This window comes from Hesperophylax consimilis, chromosome 3 (assembly GCF_061612785.1).
Source record: "Hesperophylax consimilis isolate HC1 chromosome 3, BYU_Hcon_1.0, whole genome shotgun sequence".
NCBI lineage: Eukaryota > Metazoa > Arthropoda > Insecta > Trichoptera > Limnephilidae > Hesperophylax > Hesperophylax consimilis.
In genome coordinates, this window is record NC_142838.1 from 32,325,341 (window position 1) to 32,351,777 (window position 26,437).

The 26,437-nt window shown below is 36.1% G+C and overlaps 1 protein-coding gene across 3 annotated transcripts in view; it reads left to right on the top strand.

Moving 5' to 3' along the window:
- Tnpo (transportin 1) overlaps positions 1–25,424 on the top strand; it is a 30,865-nt gene extending 5,441 nt beyond the window's left edge. Inside the window, exons 6-16 of one of the 3 annotated variants that reach the window (XM_089650389.1) lie at positions 7,185–7,381; positions 8,171–8,380; positions 8,836–9,147; positions 9,572–9,679; positions 11,262–11,453; positions 15,969–16,140; positions 17,354–17,449; positions 18,576–18,651; positions 19,541–19,715; positions 19,828–19,946; positions 20,036–25,424. In XM_089650389.1, the coding sequence (XP_089506515.1) occupies positions 7,185–7,381; positions 8,171–8,380; positions 8,836–9,147; positions 9,572–9,679; positions 11,262–11,453; positions 15,969–16,140; positions 17,354–17,449; positions 18,576–18,651; positions 19,541–19,715; positions 19,828–19,935 (1,646 nt within the window). In that variant the 3' untranslated portion in view covers positions 19,936–19,946; positions 20,036–25,424. The remainder of the gene's footprint in view (positions 1–7,184; positions 7,382–8,170; positions 8,381–8,835; positions 9,148–9,571; positions 9,680–11,261; positions 11,454–15,968; positions 16,141–17,353; positions 17,450–18,575; positions 18,652–19,540; positions 19,716–19,827; positions 19,947–20,035) is intronic. The other 2 variants (XM_089650403.1, XM_089650396.1) reach the window with 2 other exon arrangements.
- Positions 25,425–26,437: the final 1,013 nt, after the last annotated feature.

Consider the following 26,437-nt stretch of genomic DNA (forward strand, 5'->3'; position numbering starts at 1 on the left):
CGCCATGTCTTAAAATCCAACCACAGAGTGTCTGAGTATGTCGGCAAACGATCATACCGGTGACATCTGGTTTTCAAATTTTAAATGCCAATCGCTCTAGATTCTAGATAAGCATTCATTTTGTAGTGTTGGCAATAATACGTGGGTAAAGTTTTCCCTGATAATTGCGAATGAAGTTTTGTTAGCGATCGGCGTCATAGTGATTTTTCAAAATGGCGAGTGGTTCCGGATTCATTAACCTTGCTCGAAAAACGCATGGAGGATGCTTTTTTTTTAAAGTTATATTAGATTTAGCAGATTTCAAATTTTTGGTATAAAATTAATTCGCAGGTGAGAGCCAATTTTTTTAGCTCAACAATTCGCAGGTCAGTGGGTTAAAAAATGTTCTTAGCATACTAAAATAAATTTTATTCTCTTGGCAACGAAATAATGTATCTTACTGTTCTAGCTTGTCGTTTTATCACTTGCAAACATTGATTTTTTTATCTGTGATAATTTTTCATTTTTAAAAGTTATAGTCGTATTTATTTACAGAAATGTTTTCTGTGAAGAACACTTTAGCTGGAAAATATTATAAAACTCAAGAATATTTTCATTATTCTTCATTATAATATATTTTTTATAACATTAGAGAAAAAAAAAAGATTTCTCAGAGTATAAGCATTTATCCTGGAGAAACTACAAGGGTAGTCTGAAAAGTTTCCGACCAAACAAATTAAAATAAGACCACAGACATAGGAATTAATAGACGAGAAGATAATGGCGAGGGGTAAAATCAACTGTTGAAGAACGAAGGGAGTAAGGCTGACTGTGATTCGTCAATAAATCAATCTGACAGTAAATAGGCATCTCGCATTATAATATCACCATTTAGTTCTTAAAAGTAAAATCTGCTTTTGAATGAATAGACATTTTTACATGGGAGCGCAAATTACTCACCACGTTATGAACTAATTTGCGAAGTCCAAATTCGGCAAAGTAAGGCAGCTTCTATTTTCAGAGTCGTAGTTAGTTTCAGAGTATTTAGTTAAGACACTTTTACAAATGTTTCATAATTTACTTACCCCAGTAAACAACGATGAGCACACTTGAGAATCGCTACATTGTGATGTGATAGTATATGTTTCTAAAACTGATCCATATAATACGGTGTGAATAAGCTTAAAATAAAGTAAAATAATGCTTACTTATGGAATGTAATACGACAATTGGGTTTATTCTCTTTTTCACATCTATTTTTACAAGTTTTCATATCACAAGTCAACATTTTGCAGTGTTATTTCGTAAAATGAACCGATGATGCCTCGACCATAGTTCGCACAAGAATGATGATGTCACGTTTTCAAATTTCACTTGAGGCCATACGCGAGCACAGCCGGCTCCAATGGAACCGGTATGGGGAGTGGGGATAATACGCTTTTAATCACTTAGGGCAGGTCTACTAATATTCATATGTCTATGAATAAGACTTTTTTCAATTTATTTTTAATTTTTACCATAATGCCTCTTTTCTGCATCTTTCTCTGCAAAATAGTTGCTTACGAAGGTGATGGTCTTTTCTTTCGACGAAAATTCCTGTCCTCGAGCGCAACTTTTAGATGAAGGAAAAAAGTTGCCAGGTGAGTAAGGAGAGTGGTCAAGCAGTCTAAACCGCAATTCGTGGATTTTCGCCATGGTAACCACTGAGGTGTGAGACGGCCCATTGTCTTGGTGAAACAATTTTTTTTTTTTTAAGAATGTGGCCATTTTTCCTCAATTTCCGCTTTCAGCTTGTCAAGTTCCGTAGTATAATAGGACTCCTGGAATAATTTTTCCTTTTCAAGATAATCTATTAAAGTAACTCCATGACTATCCCAGAAAACAGTCGCCATCACTTTCCCAGCCAAAGGAACAGTCTTTGCCTTTGCAGTCCACTGTTTTGACTGTATGTTGGTTTCTGGGGTATAATGGTATATCCAAGATTCATCTACAGTAATTTATCAGCGCCAAAACTGTTCCAACAGAGCTTGCAAATGTTCATCCGAACACGTTTTAGGTCCAGAGTGAACAATCGCGGCACCCAGCTCGCGGTCACCTTTCTCATCCCTAAATTTTCAATCAATATGTGACAAATACTTTTTTAGATATGCTCATAGCCTCTGCTATCTCTCCAACGGGTCAATCCGCACCAAATCATCCAGAAAATTTTGGATTTGTCACCCACCATCTCAGATTTTGATGAAACTTTAAATTTTTAATCCTTCCATATAGATAAGAAAATATACCAAATTTTACCTTCCTACCTCAACTCGTTTTTTTTTTATGGGCAGTTGAAGTTTGGGCAAAATAAGCGTTTTTACATATTCCGAGCACTCCGGAAGAGCTTGTACCTTCAATGAAAAAAAATTGTATCTTTGTCATTTATAGTGCAAATGCAATGAAAATTTTCAATATTATCAAGAAAACTATGTTGATTGCAGAAAAAAATAAATAAACCCTTTACATTTATCTACTTGACTTTAAAAAATTACCAAAAGTAATTTTTTAAGTAATTTTTGGGACGGAAAAGGTACTTTACAAAAAAGCAATATCTCGGGAAGGTACAGTGTTAATGAAGTAATTTTTTTTTTTATTCATATCTACAAATAGCATAGAATCACATACAAAAATAAAATTCATGGCATTTTACTTGCTTCAATAAATAAAATCCATTTTAAACTTTTTTCAAACTTTTTGTAATTTTTTTTTTATTCTTATCTACAATAAACATAGTACAACCTAAAAAAATAAAACTCCTGGTATTTTGTGTGCTTCACAGTGTAGAAACGTTTTTAAAATGAGAAATCTTAATCATACAGAATTGTTCCAAGTTTTTTAAAATCTAGATACTGTATTTGCAAATAAAAAAAGTCAAACTTATTCGGTCCTTTACAACATGCTGGTAAGCTTGCAATGTAAGCTTAAAAAGTTTTTGCAGTTTTTATATTGCGCTGCGCAACCATCAGTAAAATAATGAACACTTTGAATTTGGGGAAATTTTTGATTTAAAAATTGAGCAACAATTTTTTGAGTTTCGTAAACGAAACTTACATCATGTTCCAAGTCATCTGAAATTACACACAAGCTTGACACTGTGAGATCTTTGCCAGACTCTTCACAAGTGTAAATTACCACTGGGTGGAGTGAACAACCGTCTTGCGTCCAGTGGTAACCCTGGACTTCATTCTGGATAACATAGGAGAAGTTTTCACTGAAGTCTAATAACACAACAGCTTCATTTATCTGAAGATGTGCTTTTAGGGACTCTTTGAGATATTTTGATTGAGACTTTGTTATAAAAGAATGAGGAAGAAGTTTTACAAGACTCTTCACAAGATGTTCTACATATTCATGAAAGGGAACTGTAACTGAAACCTGCTGTGTTCTATCAGTAGTTACCCATGCACTGTATGTAATTTCATCTTCTTGGTCCCATTCTTCAAATTTTTCTAACAAATGTTTCTTAAGATTTTCACTAGATGTTGAACACTTATCGCAATGTCGAAGCATACAGTCTCTATTGTTCTTTGAGCACACTAAGTAGTCCATTAAATCATTGTACGTTTCTTCACTGTCACAAGCATTAAGAAGCAACACTACATTTTGATGAATTGCACAAACGCAGACAGAATGAGAGCCTGGAGAACCTACTGGCACACACCATTTGGGACGCAACCAACAAAATTTCGAAATCCCAATTTTTGAAGCAGGGTATTCAAACTTGAAGGTAGCATAAAGTTCATTCAGGTTACAAAGCAATAGTCTTTTTTGTTCATAAACATTTTTGGTTATGCTAACTTTATCTTTTTTCCCTGGCATAACACGAGAAAATTCATCGTTTTGGTAGAAATTTTTAACCAAAGTAACTGTTCCTTGGTCTAATGGTTTTCCTTTTTTTGGATCAGGTAAAGCAATGATACCATTTTCATTTAGTAGCTCTCGTGCTTTACGAACTGAGTATTCACCAACACTGAATTCTTCAGCAACCTTTTTTCTACTCCACGAAGTTGGAGCGAGAGTTAGAAGCTGAATTCTCTCACGGCGTGTAACTTGTGTTTCCAATTTTTTTTTAACCAACTCAACAAGCCTGTCCATGTCATTAGCTTTTTCTTGAATACATCTTGGTATTTTTGCATCACATTTTACTGGGGAAAATTCTTTTTCTAAAACTTTACTTACTTTTTTCTTTAAGGTTGAACAAGCAGAATCTAACTTCCGTTTAGCGTAACTAGACTTACTGTGGGATGGTATTGCATGTAGTTTAAATGGAGATTCTCCAATGTCAGTTAAAGAAGTGTTGATTTCTTGTAAAAAAATTTCTTTGTTTAAAACATTTTCAACTTCACTTATGTCTTCTTGAAAAGTGTTAAGCTCTTCAATTTCATTGTTAAGGTTTTGGCTCTTACTAATTTTTGCTCTGCATGCATTACAAATTTTTTGTCCAGGGATTGCTTTATTAGTTACTTTTAGAATGGTATTAATGTTCTCTGAAAATTCCAAGGATACTGTTCTTAAAGTTTTTGTAATTTTCCTTTTGTGGCTTTGGAACGGGTCAAAACAAGCTTTTTGAAATGTTTCATATTTATTTAAGTTAAATATTCTGTGGTGCTCACAAATGTTGAAAACCAAGTCTGTAGATACAAAACTTCTTTGTTGAATAAGCTTTTTTTCAAATTCACTTAACAAATCCACACTCGTTAATTTCTCTGACTTAGTATAACTTTTTTTGTGACATTCAGTACCATTATGTTGTCCCACACTACATTTAACTAAACTTGTTTCGATTAGAGACATTTTAACAACGTACACCATAACATGAAACAACTACTGTATTTATATAGATGATCACTGCTTTGAAGCTGACTCAGAACTAAGCATGTCAGAGGAAACAAAGCATGTAGTATCCTGCAAACTTAGTGATGAGGCAGATAGTAATTTTCATGTTCTGTCTTGTTCTTGTTGCAGATACATCATTTCCATGTAGTGACTTGTCTCTAGGACTGTTTCTTTGATATTAGTCCATTCATTCAACCTATATTACTAGCTATATACCTAAACTATAACTTGCCCAATTACAAACTAAAAATAGATATAAAAAAAATCACAAAAAGTTTGAAAAAAGTTTAAAATGGATTTTATTTATTTTTGTATCTAGATTTAAAAAAACCTAGAACAATTCTGTATGATAAAGATTTCTTATTTTAAAAACGTTTCTACACTGTGAAGCACACAAAATACCAGGAGTTTTATTTTTTTAGGTTGTACTATGTTTATTGTAGATAAGAATAAAAAAAAATTACAAAAAGTTTGAAAAAAGTTTAAAATGGATTTTATTTATTGAAGCAAGTAAAATGCCATGAATTTTATTTTTGTATGTGATTCTATGCTATTTGTAGATATGAATAAAAAAAAAATTACTTCATTAACACTGTACCTTCCCGAGATATTGCTTTTTTGTAAAGTACCTTTTCCGTCCCAAAAATTACTTAAAAAATTACTTTTGGTAATTTTTTAAAGTCAAGTAGATAAATGTAAAGGGTTTATTTATTTTTTTCTGCAATCAGCATAGTTTTCTTGATAATATTGAAAATTTTCATTGCATTTGCACTATAAATGACAAAGATACAATTTTTTTTCATTGAAGGTACAAGCTCTTCCGGAGTGCTCGGAATATGTAAAAACGCTTATTTTGCCCAAACTTCAACTGCCCATAAAAAAAAACGAGTTGAGGTAGGAAGGTAAAATTTGGTATATTTTCTTATCTATATGGAAGGATTAAAAATTTAAAGTTTCATCAAAATCTGAGATGGTGGGTGACATGGCCTGGATGATTTGGTGCGGATTGACCCCAACCTTAATGTTCTCTTCTTCTTTAATCTTAAGGTTCTCTAGCACCATTTGGTGAACTTGAGCAATGTTATCGTCAGTGGTTGAAATTTTTGGCCATCCCAAATGTTCATAGTCACCCAAACTGGTATAGCCACGTTTAGATTCAGCTGCCCAAAATTTCACGCCGGTAAATGATGGTGCCGAGAGTATACAGCGTCCAACTCGTGTTTAGTTTGCGTAGACATATTGCTTTTCAAAAACAAATATCTAATGACAGCTCGATATTCGATTTTATTCATTTTCACAAAAACACTTGCATCGACTCACTGAAACGACTGTCAAACAACAACTGCCCGTCCAAAGTAGCTGAAATTTTTGTGAGTTCCATACTTGCATGCGCAAACAAACTCCCCTTTTGCTGCAATCTTGATGTTGAGGTGGGAAACTTTTCAGACTACCCTCGTACACAGGATAGCTGATAAACGATTTTTATAAATGAACACATTTTACAAAACTATAATTTTGTAAAAACAATTAGTGTCAGCCGGCGCATGGTGGGCCGCCCGGCATTTTAGTTGGCTCACAAAGGCTTAATACATATATGTTCAACTTACTTGCTGCCGAGGCAATTTGAATCCATCACCGCCTTTCTCTACATACATTACTCTCTTCTTGTCTCTGGATTATGGGATTCAGGATTATTAGGAAATGGATTATGTACAAAGTCTCACAATAATTTCATCTTGGTCATGATGAAAAACGACTCATTATGTGAGTCAATCAATAGTTGTTATTCATTAGTATGTAGATTTAGGACAGGTTGTTTTGGAGAATTTGAACAATTATTCAAATATCAAAGTTAATTTTCAAGTTTTGTGAAAGATTTTTTCAACTTCTGTTATTATTTCAATTCTGTCAAGCAACTAGCCTTTAATGATATAATAACAGAACTTGAATAGAACTTTCTCAGAACCCGAAAATGAACCTTGAAATTTAATGAATTGTACAAATACTCCAAAACAACACGTGTTATTTTAGATTATGTGTGCCAATTTTAATAATCTGAATATTTTATAATTAGTTATATATTATGTATATTTATAATTATACATTAATATAAAAAATAGACGCCTCAATACATGACTGAAATTAAAAAAGGAAAACAATTCTTCTAATTTTATTGCATTCTTTGCAATCCTCAATCACTAATCCTGCTCATTTTTACTGGCTTCTTTGTCTTTATTCAACAAGTTAATTTATTTAGGGTTTATTTTAGGTGAATTTTGTTAGTAATGAACCTTGGAAGTGCATTTATTTATTTTTATATTCAATTTAAGCAGGGGAAGATGGTGCTGATTCAGACTCTGATTCCGAGGGCGGCATGGAGGACGAGGGTGCGCTCTCCGACTGGAACCTGAGGAAGTGCTCCGCAGCAGCCCTTGATGTATTGGCCAACGTGTTCCGCAATGATCTTCTGCCAGTTCTCTTTCCCATACTGAAGGATACCCTGTTTCATGAAGAGTGGATCATAAAGGTACGTAAATAATAAAGCGATATTAATATTTTTTAGTCATGTAAAGGCGGCAATTCGCGCCGCGACTGTGACCGGAGACCGATACCAGAGACCGATACCAGAGATGGAGACAGGAGACCGGTCGTATTTTGGCATTCTGAAAAACGACTCGGAAGTGTTTTTGTTGTTTGTAGTTATATTGTAATTATATTAGGGAATATTTGTTCATATTTTTTTAATCAATATTGATCTAAATAAACTTAGAAAGCGCAAAACACCGCCACTCGGTACTAAATAAATTCAATTTGCCGCCATTGAAAGGAATGTCACAGTCAATATGCTTCGCTAGCGCCTCTAACGGTCAGCATTGTTGATATTGCCACTATTTCACTGAAGTTGGACGTATTATTAATAATATGTATAGGGTATTTGATAGTTCAATGCTGTCTTGGTTTATAACAATAAGTAATACAATAATAATTACTTCACTTCAGGAATGTTACTAACGAGTGGAAACCACCGACATCTGTGAGAAATGTGGAGGTTGAAGTAGCACTGATCATGGTGCCAATGTTTCATATGAAGAAGTATTTGATGGGAAGAAGGTTGAGATATTTTTGGGGGCAATATTGTAGAACTAGGAGATACACAATGATAACCCAGAGTATTACAAGAACCTTGCTACTGTCACAGGAATAAGCTCAACCATTGGATATAGCACAATGGCCCTATGTCCTGAAGTGTGCCTTGTTCTAACTCTATTTTCTAGCTGCGCCGGTACCTACTGATGGTGTGTTGTTTCCTTTGCAGGAGAGCGCCATTCTGGTCCTGGGGGCCGTGGCGGAGGGCTGCCTGACGGGCATGATGCCGCACCTATCGGAACTGGTGCCCTACCTGGTGGGCCGCCTGTCCGACTCCAAGGCTCTGGTGCGTGCCATCACCTGCTGGACCCTGTCCCGCTACTCGCACTGGGTGGTCAGCCAGCCGCATGACTCCTTCCTTAAGCCCCTGCTGACTGAGGTAAACACCCCACCTTTATTTTAGTACAGTTAGTACAGAAAGACCCCAGATTTTTATGTCTTCCCCACCAATGGTCTCCAGTGGCTGTGGTCCCTCGCCATTTATCTCCAGAGTCCTTCCTATCCTACTCCAATTTTCTTCCATGCAGTCTGTCTACCTCATCCTCAGTCTGCCTCTAGGTTGGTACACCTTACATATAAATGGCCACAATTCTATCATCAATTTTTGTAGCAGACTAGACCATTGATGACACAAATGGTTGTGGCTTTTTTTTTTCTCAATATGCTTATATGTGTGATTCTCACAACTTATTTATTTGACTTTGGATTATTATTTAAGGGAAAATTGACCTTATTTCGGAAACACGAGACGCGCCCACAGCACACTTTACCGGTTTATCTCTTCAGTAGATAAAATTAATTCTCAGTATTAATCTAATATTTTGTATTCCTCAGCTTTTGAAGCGCATCCTGGACGGCAACAAGCGTGTACAAGAAGCTGCCTGCTCCGCCTTCGCCACTCTGGAGGAAGAGGCCTGCACGGAGCTGGTGCCCTACCTCGGCTACATTCTCGAGACCCTGGTGTTTGCCTTTTCCAAGTACCAGCACAAGAACCTGCTCATCTTGTACGACGCCATTGGTACCCTGGCCGACTCCGTGGGCCACCACCTCAACAAGCCGGAGTACATTGAGATGCTGATGCCGCCGCTCATACAGAAGTGGAATGTTCTGAAGGATGAGGATAAGGACCTGTTCCCGCTGCTTGAGGTGACCAAAAATCAACAGATTTATTTTGAACTAATTTATTTAAACCTGCCTTTGCCCAACTTTCACCATTTTTTTTTTCATTTGAACAATTTAAATATACAGAACATAATATCCATAAGCATAATAGCTGAAAATAATTGTATTGAAAAAATTCCAGTCAGAAAAAGGTGTGCAAATTTCGTGACACCGGAGCTCACCGTTTAAGTGTTATTGCTTCAGCATGAACTTTTCTGCTTTGTAGTTACGATTATCATTTTGAATAAATAATTATACTGAGTGACTGGTATTTGATGTAAAAGATTGCAGGAAATAAAGGATACAACACAGTTGAGTATTCTGAAAGGCCCCTGGCGGCTGCACTGACTATAAAATATTTATGGTTAAATAAGATTGGTTTAATTTACAATTTTCTTTTGTTTGACAGTGTCTATCGAGTGTTGCCACCGCCCTGCAAGCCGGATTCCTGCCATACTGCGAACCTGTTTTCAGAAGATGTGTATCACTCATAGAACAAACATTGAGCCAGCATATTGTGAGTTTACGGTTTGTTTAACCAACAAAAGTGGTTGCCAGTTGCTAGTTTTATATAAATTATACACCTATCATTAAAAAAAATTACATACAAAACAATTTATTTCATAAAAACTTGCATTTGAAATGGTGATTGGCAGCCACTAAATAGAAAAATAATTCCATATTACTAACATAGAAGTTACGCAATCAAATCATGAGTTCCATATAATCTAATATCCTAGACCTTGTCCTTTTAAAACTCTTCGAAACGCCCTATAAAGGCTTGGTGTTCATACTGTTTATTTTAGAACATAACTGAATTGCAGGCAATGTAGGATGTGCACCAGGCCATTGTATCTGCCATCGGCAATGACTAAAACCCAATAACGTTTCGCTTTTCCAAATGGGAAACAATCCCAAAGGCTTTATTAAATATGTTGAAATGTTTCTCAAACGTTTATGTTTGGTGTTCAGTCAATTTGCCAGGCTGCTGGTGTTTGGTCATTATTAAAATTAATTATACAAACCAAAAATTCTGAGTAAATTCTCGCCAACCAGAAATTGGTTTCTCATTACTAAAGTATTTCATGTCATAATGGCCTGAGTTCAAAACATCTCGTAATTTTATCACAAGGAATATAGTCCAAATTAATACTATGAAAAGAACGCAGGGACATTACTGCCACAAAGAACTGCTTGAAGCGAATCACTACAACAAATAATGTTCAATGTTTGACGGCCGGCATAGTCCAGTGGTAACGCATTGGACTGCCATTCCGAAGGTCGCGGGTTCGAACCCGGCGTGCGCAAATAAATTTTATTTGATTAATTTGTGTTATTTCACAATTAATTAATTAAAATAATATATAGTATATTTGCGGCACGTTCCAGAGTGGAAGATACTACCAGTATCGCCCTGGTGTAAGACCACCATTCAGAATTGAAACGTTGCTCCAAATGGCTTTAGCCGTGTTTAGTGACTAGATCTGAATAGCCAGGTACTTCCCCACCTTCCTCTTTCCCTTCCCCACTTACCTTCAGCCTCACAACATCCCCCAATTGGGGATGCCATAGTCTCACTGGCTCCAGACGGGAGCAGTTGGGACTCTTGTGAGGTATTCACTATAAAAAAAAAAAAAAAAAAAAAAAAAAAAAAAAAAAAAAAAAAAAAAAAAAAAAAAAAAAAAAAAAAAAAAACAGCATGATTGGGATGACGGAAACAGCTTGGTTTCATCCAATAATTCTTCATGTTCCGATATAATTTTTTATTTTTTTATTACAATGTTTTTTTGAATTAGATCAAAAAGCAAAAAATACATTTTCAACCAAAAGTTTTCTATCTCGGAATGTATATTTTGGTATGTATATGGGTTTACATGAAAATTAATGATCCAGTAAACGGCATTTTGCTTTATGGTCTCTTTTTTCATAAATTCTGATTGGATTCAGTTTGGAACTTGGCTACTGATAAAATAAATGTAAAGCATAATAACGAACCTCTTGATGGGGTTGCTAACTGGGTCAGTGATGGAATTAGTAGTTAGTGTTTGCTGTGTGTTGTGTTGTGCGTCCCCCTAGAAGGCCTGATTGTACGGAAGTAGGAGTGTGTGTGTGCGCAGGCCAACAGCCAGAGCCCCGAGCAGTTTGAGGCGCCCGACAAGGACTTCATGATCGTGGCGCTGGACTTGCTGAGCGGACTGGCTGAGGGGCTGGACGGACACATTGAGAACCTGGTGCTCAACTCCAACCTCATGCAGCTGCTCTACCAGTGTATGCAGGATCCAATGCCGGAGGTGAGTACTCTGCTCTGGTTATATTTCCCTCTCAACTTATTGCTATATCATGTTAGGTACTCTGATCTGGGTATATTTTCTTCTCAACTTATTGCTATATCATATTAAGTTTTCTGGTTTGTTTATATTTCCCTCTCAACTTATTGCTATATCATGCCAGGTTCTCTGATCAGGTTATATTTCCCTCTCAACTTATTGCTATATCATGCCAGGTTCTCTGATCAGGTTATATTTCCCTCTCAACTTATTGCTATATCATGCCAGGTTCTCTGATCAGGTTATATTTCCCTCTCAACTTATTGCTATATCATGCCAGGTTCTCTGATCAGGTTATATTTCCCTCTCAACTTATTGCTATATCATGCCAGGTTCTCTGATCAGGTTATATTTCCCTCTCAACTTATTGCTATATCATGCCAGGTTCTCTGATCAGGTTATATTTCCCTCTCAACTTATTGCTATATCATGCCAGGTTCTCTGATCAGGTTATATTTCCCTCTCAACTTATTGCTATATCATGCCAGGTTCTCTGATCAGGTTATATTTCCCTCTCAACTTATTGCTATATCATGCCAGGTTCTCTGATCAGGTTATATTTCCCTCTCAACTTATTGCTATATCATGCCAGGTTCTCTGATCAGGTTATATTTCCCTCTCAACTTATTGCTATATCATGCCAGGTTCTCTGATCAGGTTATATTTCCCTCTCAACTTATTGCTATATCATGCCAGGTTCTCTGATCAGGTTATATTTCCCTCTCAACTTATTGCTATATCATGCCAGGTTCTCTGATCAGGTTATATTTCCCTCTCAACTTATTGCTATATCATGCCAGGTTCTCTGATCAGGTTATATTTCCCTCTCAACTTATTGCTATATCATGCCAGGTTCTCTGATCAGGTTATATTTCCCTCTCAACTTATTGCTATATCATGCCAGGTTCTCTGATCAGGTTATATTTCCCTCTCAACTTATTGCTATATCATGCCAGGTTCTCTGATCAGGTTATATTTCCCTCTCAACTTATTGCTATATCATGCCAGGTTCTCTGATCAGGTTATATTTCCCTCTCAACTTATTGCTATATCATGCCAGGTTCTCTGATCAGGTTATATTTCCCTCTCAACTTATTGCTATATCATGCCAGGTTCTCTGATCAGGTTATATTTCCCTCTCAACTTATTGCTATATCATGCCAGGTTCTCTGATCAGGTTATATTTCCCTCTCAACTTATTGCTATATCATGCCAGGTTCTCTGATCAGGTTATATTTCCCTCTCAACTTATTGCTATATCATGCCAGGTTCTCTGATCAGGTTATATTTCCCTCTCAACTTATTGCTATATCATGCCAGGTTCTCTGATCAGGTTATATTTCCCTCTCAACTTATTGCTATATCATGCCAGGTTCTCTGATCAGGTTATATTTCCCTCTCAACTTATTGCTATATCATGCCAGGTTCTCTGATCAGGTTATATTTCCCTCTCAACTTATTGCTATATCATGCCAGGTTCTCTGATCAGGTTATATTTCCCTCTCAACTTATTGCTATATCATGCCAGGTTCTCTGATCAGGTTATATTTCCCTCTCAACTTATTGCTATATCATGCCAGGTTCTCTGATCAGGTTATATTTCCCTCTCAACTTATTGCTATATCATGCCAGGTTCTCTGATCAGGTTATATTTCCCTCTCAACTTATTGCTATATCATGCCAGGTTCTCTGATCAGGTTATATTTCCCTCTCAACTTATTGCTATATCATGCCAGGTTCTCTGATCAGGTTATATTTCCCTCTCAACTTATTGCTATATCATGCCAGGTTCTCTGATCAGGTTATATTTCCCTCTCAACTTATTGCTATATCATGCCAGGTTCTCTGATCAGGTTATATTTCCCTCTCAACTTATTGCTATATCATGCCAGGTTCTCTGATCAGGTTATATTTCCCTCTCAACTTATTGCTATATCATGCCAGGTTCTCTGATCAGGTTATATTTCCCTCTCAACTTATTGCTATATCATGCCAGGTTCTCTGATCAGGTTATATTTCCCTCTCAACTTATTGCTATATCATGCCAGGTTCTCTGATCAGGTTATATTTCCCTCTCAACTTATTGCTATATCATGCCAGGTTCTCTGATCAGGTTATATTTCCCTCTCAACTTATTGCTATATCATGCCAGGTTCTCTGATCAGGTTATATTTCCCTCTCAACTTATTGCTATATCATGCCAGGTTCTCTGATCAGGTTATATTTCCCTCTCAACTTATTGCTATATCATGCCAGGTTCTCTGATCAGGTTATATTTCCCTCTCAACTTATTGCTATATCATGCCAGGTTCTCTGATCAGGTTATATTTCCCTCTCAACTTATTGCTATATCATGCCAGGTTCTCTGATCAGGTTATATTTCCCTCTCAACTTATTGCTATATCATGCCAGGTTCTCTGATCAGGTTATATTTCCCTCTCAACTTATTGCTATATCATGCCAGGTTCTCTGATCAGGTTATATTTCCCTCTCAACTTATTGCTATATCATGCCAGGTTCTCTGATCAGGTTATATTTCCCTCTCAACTTATTGCTATATCATGCCAGGTTCTCTGATCAGGTTATATTTCCTTCTCAACTTATTGCTATATCATGCCAGGTTCTCTGATCAGGTTATATTTCCCTCTCAACTTATTGCTATATCATGCCAGGTTCTCTGATCAGGTTATATTTCCTTCTCAACTTATTGCTATATCATGCCAGGTTCTCTGATCAGGTTATATTTCCCTCTCAACTTATTGCTATATCATGCCAGGTTCTCTGATCAGGTTATATTTCCTTCTCAACTTATTGCTATATCATGCCAGGTTCTCTGATCAGGTTATATTTCCCTCTCAACTTATTGCTATATCATGCCAGGTTCTCTGATCAGGTTATATTTCCTTCTCAACTTATTGCTATATCATGCCAGGTTCTCTGATCAGGTTATATTTCCTTCTCAACTTATTGCTATATCATGCCAGGTTCTCTGATCAGGTTATATTTCCTTCTCAACTTATTGCTATATCATGCCAGGTTCTCTGATCAGGTTATATTTCCTTCTCAACTTATTGCTATATCATGCCAGGTTCTCTGATCAGGTTATATTTCCTTCTCAACTTATTGCTATATCATGCCAGGTTCTCTGATCAGGTTATATTTCGCTCTCAACTTATGGTTATACCATTTATACGGTGCGAATTTATTTATGAGCTGAAACGTGAGCTGAGCCTCGAATTATGGAAAAGGAACAAAGCTACCGCAAGCTGCGTTTCCCCCCCCCCATTTTTTCTCACTTTTTCCCTATTAATGCAGCCTAGTAGTACATACTTCTAATATTAATAAATAAATATACGTGATGGTTATCTGTACTATGTATGTATTATAAAATTGTGCCTATAATTACATAATTGTCAATAGCAACAATTTTATCCCAGAAATGAATACGTATATGCAATGACGTATTATGTAATCTTAACTTTCAATATATTATTAAAGTTGTGAAATCAAACAAATCCCGGTTAAAAAAAACCGAAGCATAAACATGGCATTGTTTTCTTTAACTGCATTTTTTTTATTGTATACATAACATTACAAAGTTCATTATGATAGTAGGATAATGATTAAACTAAACAAATAAAAAGGTTTAGTTTTACTAATTTCATTTTTCAGCATCTTTGAGGTGATTTTTCACAAAAACGGCGCTATACAAGTTATCCAATTATTATTATTATTAATGTCCCAAAGGGCTCATAATGATAACTTAACTATTTTGGATAACACCCTAGATATCATAATATTATCAACTACAGATTGAATCTCATTCACCCTCATCTCATTTACACAAAACAATCGAGCTGGATGCAATAACAACTTGTGATGAAAATTGTAGCATTGAGTAAAACGCATTCAAATTTTTTTTGAAATGTGTAGTAATCACTTGTAACCAGTGTTCTAACTTTTGCATGTAACTCAGTGTAAAACCCACCGAAGTGATGTTTGAACAGCGGATAAAGAAGGGATTGGAGATACCAAAATACTTGGGCGCCTTTAAGTTGTTATTGTATCCAGCTCCTCAACTCTGATTTCAAATAGTGCAAAGATCGCCTGATAAAATTGGTTTTTATTTACCCACATTTTTCTTAACCCTTGGGACCTTCTAAGACCCAAACAGTCCCAAATGCCGTGCGCGCATTATACTCTCCTAAGACCATATTTGTCCCAGAACGACCGCACATTATTAAAATGCATATATCTCTCTTCCTCTCATCTAAAAATTAATTATTTCTTTTATGTCAGAAAGAGAACGAAATAGTGCTTGTTATTGTCTTTGAAAAAATGGAAGCTTGTAGAAGGTTCGATCCGTGCAAATCAACAACGTCTCAAGGGTTAAGAATGTGTAATTATACGTGCATAATATAATATGGCTCCTGAGTTCGGATTAGTCTACATTTAATTGAATATTACTCACGACGGAAGGTGCGGCAGTCCTCCTTTGCCCTGCTGGGAGATCTCACGAAGGCGTGCTTCCAGCATGTGCACCCCAACATAGCCGACTTCCTGCCCATCCTCGGACAGAACCTCAACCCCGAGTTCATATCCGTGTGCAACAATGCCACCTGGGCCATTGGGGAGATCAGCATCAAGCTAGGTGATATTTTAGAATAAAAATGATAGATATAATTTTATTTAGTTTACCTCATGTAAGGACGGGTTGAATTTGAGAATTTGTACAATTCTTCAAATTTCAAAGTTGATTTTTTCAAGTTCTATTATTATTTCAGTTCTGTGAAGCAGCTAGCCTATAATGATATAATAACAGAACTTGATTGGGACTTTCCCAGAACCTGAAAATGAGCGTTGAAATTTGAAGAATTGTTTAAATTCTCCAAACAACCCGTCCTAAACATCCAACCCACCCAACCACCCACCATCTAAAGGTCTGATTTCTTCTCAAATTCATTTAATAATATGTAATGCTTTTACGACCGTTGTTCCTAATGTTTTACTAGCCGTTATGTTTCCGCTCAGCTAAGTAAAAAATGGCAAGCATATTCTATTTGCCTGTTCCCAACATTATTTTAGCCACTCGAGCGATAGCTACCCAAACTTTGGCAGGTGATTTTTAAATATTAAAATGTATTATAAATTTAACGATAATTTAATTTTTTTTTTAATGAAACCTTTAAATATGGGATAGACGGTGAAATTTAGGTGGATTCATTGGCTTTAAACCGTAGTAAACAGTTCATATGTTTCCTTACTAATATTTGGATGTATGATATTAATTAAATCAAACGGCCGGAATTCTCAATCACTCGAGTGGCTATCCTAAGCTTAAGTGACTCCACTCCATTACTCCACTGACCATTACCGTGACATGCTATAGAAGCAGGAGCTTGCAATATTATATAAGACAGATGTAAAAGGACAATGGAAACATTATTTCTTATGCGGACTAAACGTATGCATACAAATTTGAATTTTCGTGGATAACAGGTATAATATAATCCTCGCATAAGACAAAATATGCTGCCCCTGGCTGCAGCTATTGCTCTCGCTGAACTCAGAGCGATTAATTCGATTATTCATTTCATTCTTTGATGTTTCAACTAGAAATTTCGATGATTAAATGTTTCGATCTTGCCCATCACTACTTCCAATGTTTTATGTTACACAAAATGTATTAACAAGGGTAAGGGTTAACGCACTATATGCCCACTATAGTGTTCCGAATCATCAATCAGCCGATTGATCCCAGGTGTCACGGGATCAATCCAATGAAAGCTTTGTCCTGAATCAAAGCTACAATATATGAAGCGATTATTATATTATCACGTCAATCAATAATGTGTATATTTCAGGAAGCGATATGACGGCATACATCCCTCTGGTCCTCAGTCAACTTATTGAAATTATCAATAGACCCAACACACCTAAAACCCTCCTAGAAAATACAGGTATGACCTTCTTTCAGTTCTAAGCTATATTTTTCCTATTCCATCATATCACATAATAACAAGAGATTAGAAAAATAACAAAGAATAAAATTGTACATCTCTCAAATCGGTAATAAAATCTTTGATACAAATAAATTTCAAACAATTCTGTTGTTTTAGACATTTTCGAGTATTTCCAACTACTTTAAAAGATATAATATTAGAACAAATTTGCTGTAAAATCTTGATCATTTATTGATATTTAGTAGAGATAAGTAATGTAGTTGACATTACTATGAAATAAAACACTTGTATGAAGTTAGTGATATCCACCAAGTTTTAAATACTGTTTTATGTATGTTTTAATGAAACATTTGTAATTGATAATAAGGTAAGGAATGGAATGAGGAACATAAATTATAATAATGTCACCAATGGGAAATGCTTGACTAGAATGAGGAGATATATATATAATGTATACAACATAAACATTCCCCTCCCAGTGGATGTGGTCCTACCCGAAGCACTTCTCTACCTGTTTATTGTTTGGCAATACACTTTGGTTACAGTTGAAAACTTTCATATTTTCCAGTACATAACATAGTATTAATTTTATTTTATTTCTGTACTTACAATAATTTAATTTACAGGTATTTTTATATAATATTGTGGATTATTTATAAGTTGGACATGTTCAATGGTAGTCGATGATTAATTATTGTGCTAATTAATTTTCTGTAACTTTTGTGTTCATCCGATTATGTTTTGGCTATTAACTTGTACATACATAATATGTTCAGCACTTGTTGGCAGCATGCGGACACCTGGTCTGGCAGCGAGGAGTGAACAGTGTGGGAGTAGTAACAGAAGTGGATCACGCGGCTAGATCAGACTAGGTGTCCCGTGCGACCCGTGGCGAGGAGTCGGTTGCGGGGAGTTGTCAACTGCTGGGAGATGACTGTAGTATGCTCGAGCTTAGTAGTTCTGTTGATCTCCCGACTCGGCCACAGGTCCGAGAGTTGTTCACTTCTCTCCTCGCCGCACCCATTTCCAATTTTGGTTACTCATTACATATTGATATGATTTACTTGGTTGTTTATTTGTTTTTGTTCTCGGTTTGTTGGCTGGTTTGTGGCGTGGTTTGTAGCGATAACTATTGGTCGGCTAGGTTATGTGTGCCCCCACGACGTGGCGCCCGTGTTGCAACAGTTTGTCCGCCAGTGGTCTGTAGTCCTTATATTTTCTTATATTTAAATTATAATTTTACGGCTAATTTATTTTGTTATTGTATATTTATATGCACCGAGGCCCGACTAATGCTTATAATAAAGAGAGATCTCCCTTCCTATTGGTAGTTAGCTACAATTAAAATAATTGTAGAATCGTTCTAAAGAAGAGATATTGTGTATTGTGTATGTTGATTGATTGGGTCAGACCTCGGTGCAGTCCTGGACTCACCAGTTAGAGTTAACTAAACGAGTCAGGGGCTTTCATTGCCTAATACTTTACTCACTAATTGTGTTTGTATAATTTAACTAAACATATTTTATTTTTGCAATATATCATTAACATTAAAAAAGCCCTTACATATTTTGTTACGATTGATTATTATTACCTTTACCAATATGATTGTTATTTAATAAGTTCAGTTGGGCATTATTATAATTACTCATGATATTGGTTATGTTTTAAACGCTTTATGTGTGGAAACCCATGATTTGATTTGTATTTTCTATTTTGTAATTGTTTCAAACATCCACGTAGCACTTCCCAGACTTGATAACACATTCCACACATCCGCTACCTCTTTACTTACATCTCCCTTTATAAGCAACCAATCAATATTCACTATTGACTGAATTATAAGGATAATAATCATTCTTTGCAAAAGTTTCACTCAAATGTAGTAAAGGCTCCCATGCTTCTCCGTGGACGAGCTCAGTTAGATATATGTATTGGTGAATGGGAGAGACTTGGCTCCGTGCTGAGCACCCAGGTGTCTCTGCGTGAGTGGTGACTGAGTGCAGAGATGCGTGTCTGAGCCTGCTAGCTGCTAGCTGCTAGCTGCGTGATGTGTGCGCCGGGTAGTTGGTTGATTGTCGAGGGTTTCAGGTGCATGTCGCTGCGCAACATCCGGGACAATGAGGAGAAGGACTCAGCCTTTAGAGGAATGTGCCAGATGATCACGGTGAACCCGGCCGGCGTGGTGCCAGAGTTTGTCTACTTCTGTGATGCTGTGGCCTCATGGGCGCACCTCAAGGATGACCTGAGGGAGATGTTCAGCAAGGTATATAGTTCTTTGATATTTATAACAGTTGTCTGAAATTATTACATCTTGTTTAGTTTGTTGGTTAGTGAGTTGATTGTTGAGTATTGAGTATTGTTTGTTTGTTGTCCAGATCCTGCACAGCTTCAAGGCGCAGGTGGGAGAAGAGAACTGGAAGAGATTCAGCGACCAGTTCCCGCAGCAGCTAAGTCTACGACTCAGAGACACGTATGGCATCTAATTGCCCCTCTGGTAAGTTGACAGCCTTCTACTGGTGGCTCTGTAAATTGATATAACTTTCACACATTGTGGTGTGTTTTCATTAGAATTTTTTGTTTCAGATGATGTGTCATTAACCTATCAATGGCGCTGTCGTTTTGGACACCAAAAATCTTCGTTGAAATTTCAAGACTTAGCTATTGGGATATTTTCATAGTTGCTTTCATTTGATTTACCTGTTTGACAGTTTCTTACGGCTGTTAATTATTTTTCCCTTTCAATATCTTTTACCAGGGCTCAAACATTGTAAGACGTAACTTTATCTAACCCTCTACTGTTTATTTTGAAGATTTGATTTACTTTACCATTTGATCACGCAAATGCAGAAACACTTGTCAGTTCCCTATAATCCAATCCTACTTCATTGATAATGTTTCAAGTCAACGTGAAAGGTAGTATTTAGTTGCAATGTATTATATTTTAATATGTGTATTAATTAACAATCCTCGTGAAGTGTAGAATATTCAGTTTTCACATTATTTGTGCTATTCCGTAAGCAACATTCACTCTTCACAAGAGGCTATTATTTCATAAATCTTTTACAAAAAAAATAACTCTAATTTGTAAAGTATTTTGATAGTTAGATCTAGAACCATACAAAAAACTAGTTTTTAATACTTAGAAATTTCATTTTATTTAGCTTTGTTGTTATTGCATTGAAAAAAAACATTTTTACAACCTGGTAAATGCACAAAAACCTCCATGCCCATAATTAAGTAATATTTTTCTTATTATATTATATAATGTATTATTTACTTGTGTTGTGATAGTTGCTTACTCCGAAATTCCTGTAGAAATTACAACCATTTTAATTTGTCATGTAAGTATTAGTTTCAATCTCAGTTGGACTAGAGTTTCAGTAATGGCCTAGCAGAACTGTTTTCATTTAAAGTTATTTGTGGCGGTAATAGTTGTCGGCTTTACTACACCTAACCAAGATTCTGGGGTAAAACTGTGTTCTTTAAAGCCTTATCACATTTTAAATTGACTTGATTGACTGCAACCAACAATGCTGATTTTATAGTCAGGTGTCAAAATAAAGATAATAAATAGTATCTTTTTTAAGCAATTTGAGGATTTTCAATATTTTGGTGGAAATAAATTTGTATATTTTTCCAAATTAATGATATAATTTGTTTCTTTAGGAAATTGTCTGATATTTAGATGTGGATGCAGCACATGCTCGGAATGTTGCGACTCTAGAAAACTGAAAATAGCGGGCTTTACACATATGCCTCGGAAGGAGCATTCCACGCGCAACTCTAGCCCCTGTGCAGGAATTCCCTTCAGACTCAGACTGTGCTGCACTTACTCACTTTAGCAGACTTTACGCAGCGGTCTGGAGTCGCGCGCGGAACACTGGTTCCGAAGGCTACATGTCTAATAGCCTAATGTGTAGTGAAAAATGAAGGGTGACTTTATGAACAGGGTTAATAAATATTTGGTTCAGAATATAGGGATTTGTTCACCAACTGTTATTATGTATGGGTAATATTTAGTGTAATCAATAATCTAGCTTGCTGAACTCGTGCAATCTTACCCAGTCAGTTACTGATGCACCGGGTTTAGTCCTTATTATTATCATGTATTATATAAATATTATAAAAATTATATACATGTATAGCGCAATTATAGATCAGTGGATATAACTCGGTGTTTGCTCCATATGGGGTACAATGATCTTTCCTTATACATAATATAATCTTATTTCCTCCTTAATTTGTAGTACTGCCCGGGTGATATGATCACCAAATCCACTCTAGGACGATTAGTGTCTGGAATTTGTTTCCAAGGTTCCAACGCCGAGCTATATTACTAGATCTATAATTATTTAGTAGAGGGTTTGTCTCCCATGTATGTATGTATACTATGACAGTGTATCAGCATATTATATAATATTGTATTAGTGCGTATACATAATATATATATATATATGTATATATCGTAGCATATTGTGGCTTCTCCATTGTGCTTACGTAATCCTCCCGTTGTTCTATCAACTAGATATAAGTACATTGTGTGGATGGATGTGTAGAATACAAAGCACTTTTTTGTACAGTCTCACGGCAATTATGCTAAAGTTTTCAATATCTGAAAATATACTTATTCATTTTAGTGCAAAATCATGTAATTTAATAAGAATTCTGGCATTGGGAATAATCATACCAAGTGAACTATAAGTTTAGGACACCTTTCTCAGTCTCAACCGCTTTATGTCTAAATTAAATAATATGTATTGTGTTGCTGCTAAATTAGTTGAAATTGGGTATAAGTGCGGAAGTGAAGCAGAGGACAGTGATTTACATTAATTTACCAATTAAATTTTTCACCGGCGGTGAAAATATGCATCATTATCATAATATTATTGTCTCATTTTTTTAATTTTGTGTTTCGCTTAGCCAATACTCTTAATGTTTATTCTAGTCATATTATAGTGCTTGGCATTTTCAATTATTTTGTCATAGATTTTCTCCCCCAGTTGTAATGTTCATATCACGGTTCTTTCCTGAGCTTCTCACCGTCAAGCCTGGATAAGTATATTGTCTCCCAAATCATGTCCACTGCTCCGTTCAGTGATCAATAGTGTTGTTGTAAGTAAAGCACCCCCGAGATGATCAACGTACTCACGTAATCGACAATGCGATGGAACTTCAATCATCATGTCAATATTTTCATATCAGATATTTTGTAGATGTCTGCAGAAAGAGTACCTACGGTGTGCCAATATAGTGACAATCTTTTGATTTTACTTTCCATAATGCTGAACAATCGCGATATAATGTATAAAAGTACAACAAAATATCATTCTGCGATAAAACTGAGTTCCGAAGTGTTCGACGATTGTCAATCGCATAGCAAAATGATCAAACTGCTGCGTAAACTACGCTATCAAAATACCTGTCAGTAGGAAGTTCCTATTGTCAATCGCTTCAAATCCCTCTGTAAATGATTAATTAATAATTGTCAATCGAATCTATGACATAAATTGTCCTAACGATTGACAATTGATATTGATTGTCTCGGGGTGTTTAAGGTAGGCATTTGTTATTTGTTGCATTGTAACGAAATCGTACATGAATAAATTCACCCACATATTGTATTTGTAAGGTCAGATCAACAATGTACTACACAATAGTTGCATATTTCTGACGATCATTAGTATGTAAGGTGTGATAATGAAGTAGTGTATGTGTGTGTTGCATAAAAAAGTGCTTTGGAGAAGTGAGTGTGTGCATGTGTGTGTTAGTGTAAGCCTCCCCCCCCTGTCCTGCCTGGCAGAGACTTCTGGCCCCCTGGTGTGTGGTGTGGTGGTGCGGAGCAGTGCCAACCTCCGAGAGAGCCGGTGTGCCGCAGCTGAGCACCGAGTGCGAGAGTGTGAGAGAGTGGTCGCGGACGGCCGAGAGCCCCGCGGCTCCCGTCTCCCGGACAGAGTATATAATAGTCCCGCCGAGTGTCGTCGCAGCCCGAGCAGCGGACGGTGCATTTTGCGTCGCGGACGGTCGTGAGCCCCGCGGCTCCCGTCTTCCTCGGGACTTCTCAGTACAATCCTCGCTAAAAACTAAGTAGTCTTGTTTATGTAAATCTTTATTTATACGGTAAATTAAACCCCTCGTTTTTTATGAATATCGCCCCTTTGAAAATGAAATGTATATTTTTTTAAGTGGAAACCTTTACTTAATCGAGTTGTAGTCTTTTATTATTTATGTTAAGTGTTGATAGATTTTATTGAATCGATTTTCTAAGATACTTTTAATAGTAATTTTTCTAAAAAGGATACAATCGTGATAATAGATTTTAATTATTCAAATATTGTAATCGTAATATAATAGATCGTCGCGGTAAAAATTCAATAGAGTCAAGTCTGAAATATTATATCTATTCTATTGTTTATGTATTTGTACCTGTGGGCGTACATGACCGGTAATTGTACGTCAACATGTGTGCTATACATATGTATGTATTGCATATTAATTGATATACGTGTATGTATATGTTATTTATTTAGTTATAGGGTCGTGTGTGGATGTGCGTGTGCGCGTGTGTCAGAGTGTTTCGCTGTAAGCAGTGCCCTTGCAGAAGTCTCGTTCCCCCCAACAAAGAAACCAACCAACCGTTCCAACCATTCCTGTGGTCCACGGCAGGCACTGTCTGCTGTCTGTTGTCTGCTTGTGGCCATATTCCTCTCTCAATTACTTAGTATCTAGAATATGTTATTATGCTCTTGAAATTATGTGTTGTGCATTTTGAACCTATGTTGCAAAAGGGAAACAACCGTCTCGTTACTTTTTTTGTTAAAGAAATGTATAACCTAAAGTATTTATGGGATAAAAGTTAGCTTGTGTGATTATGATACATTGTATGTACGCTTTTGACAGTTTGAGATTTCTCAATGCCTGTCGGAATATCAGCACCGTGTTGTGTGTCCTGTGTCCGGTGTCTTCGTCATATGCAACCATCTTGCTATTTCAATTTACATGGCTTCCTAGGTGTTTAAAGCAAACAGTTACTAAATGCAGTATTAAAACTGCTGATTCTTTTGGCGATCATATGGGAAGGTCGGTCCTTCAATTAATAGGAGGCCGATTTTCTAGAAAGCATTTTAGTTTTCTTTGGGATTTAAAAGATTTACCAATTTCCAAAGATTAGTTGCTTTGTGTTTTAGGGGTGTAATGGATAAGATATTTTTGACTGAATTAATAAAAGACACTTTGCCTTGCTGATTTTTTGCCTTGAGTTTATGGTAGACTCGATTAAACTACGTAGGTTTAGATTTTACCCGAAGACTTTCGGGGGATAATGGTTTTAACTCCATGGATTATGCGTCTTGTGTCAGTGTTTTAATTCAACCTTTGGCATATCTGCTTAACACATTCGGTCGGCTGTTGATATTTTGCGTTTGAAAACAGCATGCCACTGCCGTAAAGTCTTTATCATTTTACTCTCTTTCCCACAAACATTGGTTGTCCTATGTGGGGCTTTTGGTCATGGTAATGTGTGTCAAATGATGGAGAGATTTGCGAATTTAACTAATATTTTTGGGAACTAATTATGTAATTGATAGGCCAAAGGTTTAACAAAACATTGAAACATTTTGGAAATTATTTAATCAAATCCTTCCCATATTTGATTGTATGATTCGACACTGTCACGATGTTGACGTGTAATGCATTGTTTTGAATAACAATAATACGGCACAATGTATGCATTGAAATAGTAAGTACACCTTTGCAGCAGCAGCTGAGACACTCTTCTAAAGTTGACACTGACTTAGTTTGTTTTAAAGTTCCTGACCCCGCCCCTGCTCTGTGGAGTTTGGGGGGCGGTGCATATATTTTAACAGTTAGTATCACACTACCGGCTAATACAATGTAATACCTGAAAAATTGATTGTTGTTACTGTATTTTTTTTAACAAATCATATAGCATTACAAGAAAATAAATTCACTCTGTTCTTAATTTTGTATTTTATTTCCATTATCTCTCTTCTTCTGAACCTGCTTTAACAATTTTTTTAATTATCTTTCACTGGAACCGATGAAATTCCCCGTACTTCTAGAATATACACATTCAGAAGTGAGTACAGTACTCTCTCAGTAATCCGCTGCTAGATTTATCCGATAACTACTATTATTTTTAATAGTTAAAAGGACAAAATCAAGCTCTATAATTCGTATGTCAAATTCAGTATTGCATTTTGTTGCATTCCGCATTCATTTTGTTATTATAAAATATGGAAAATTTATTAAAGATCGATAGCGGTGTTTGTTTTTACGAAATACCTGTTTTAATTTTTAATATTTTTTTGAGTAATGTTCTTTGGACATGTGCCCGGTTTTTGGCGTGGAGGATTAGTGAGAGGGTACTGTAATACCGGTTGACTTCTTTGCAGAGTGGTAAGCTCCCCAGACTCCTTTCCCAAAAGTTATGGGCTTAAATACCATCATTCGCAAATATTTTATTTTTAAAGAAAGCCATTTACTACGTAACATTATTTTAATTCTTCCTACTTCCAATTTTTGAAGTGGAAAATGTTGCCTAATGCAATGATGGGAGGACTTGGCTAAAAGAAGATTGAACCTGTGACGTCTGGGTGAGAACCTGCTGCATTGTATCAATTGGCTTCCAACAAACCATTTTAGTAATTTCACAAAAATATGATGTTTAAAGTAGGTACTGTTTATTTTTGCCTTGTTTCAGAGTGAAAGATTCTTTTCCAGAATTGAGAATAGAAAGGTGGCTTGAAATAAATTTGACTGTGTTTAGTGACCAGAAGTACTTTCCTACCATAGAATAAAACTTTCCTATCCTACTCTACATCTCTCAAACTTCTAGGGAGTAAGGAGTTTGTGAAGTATTTTTTTTCCATAAATGTCGTGATAAAACTTGCATGGTAATCCTTTGCAATGATAAACCGACAATGTAATACTAACTGATGGAACACTTCAAAAACTTGTACCTGAGAA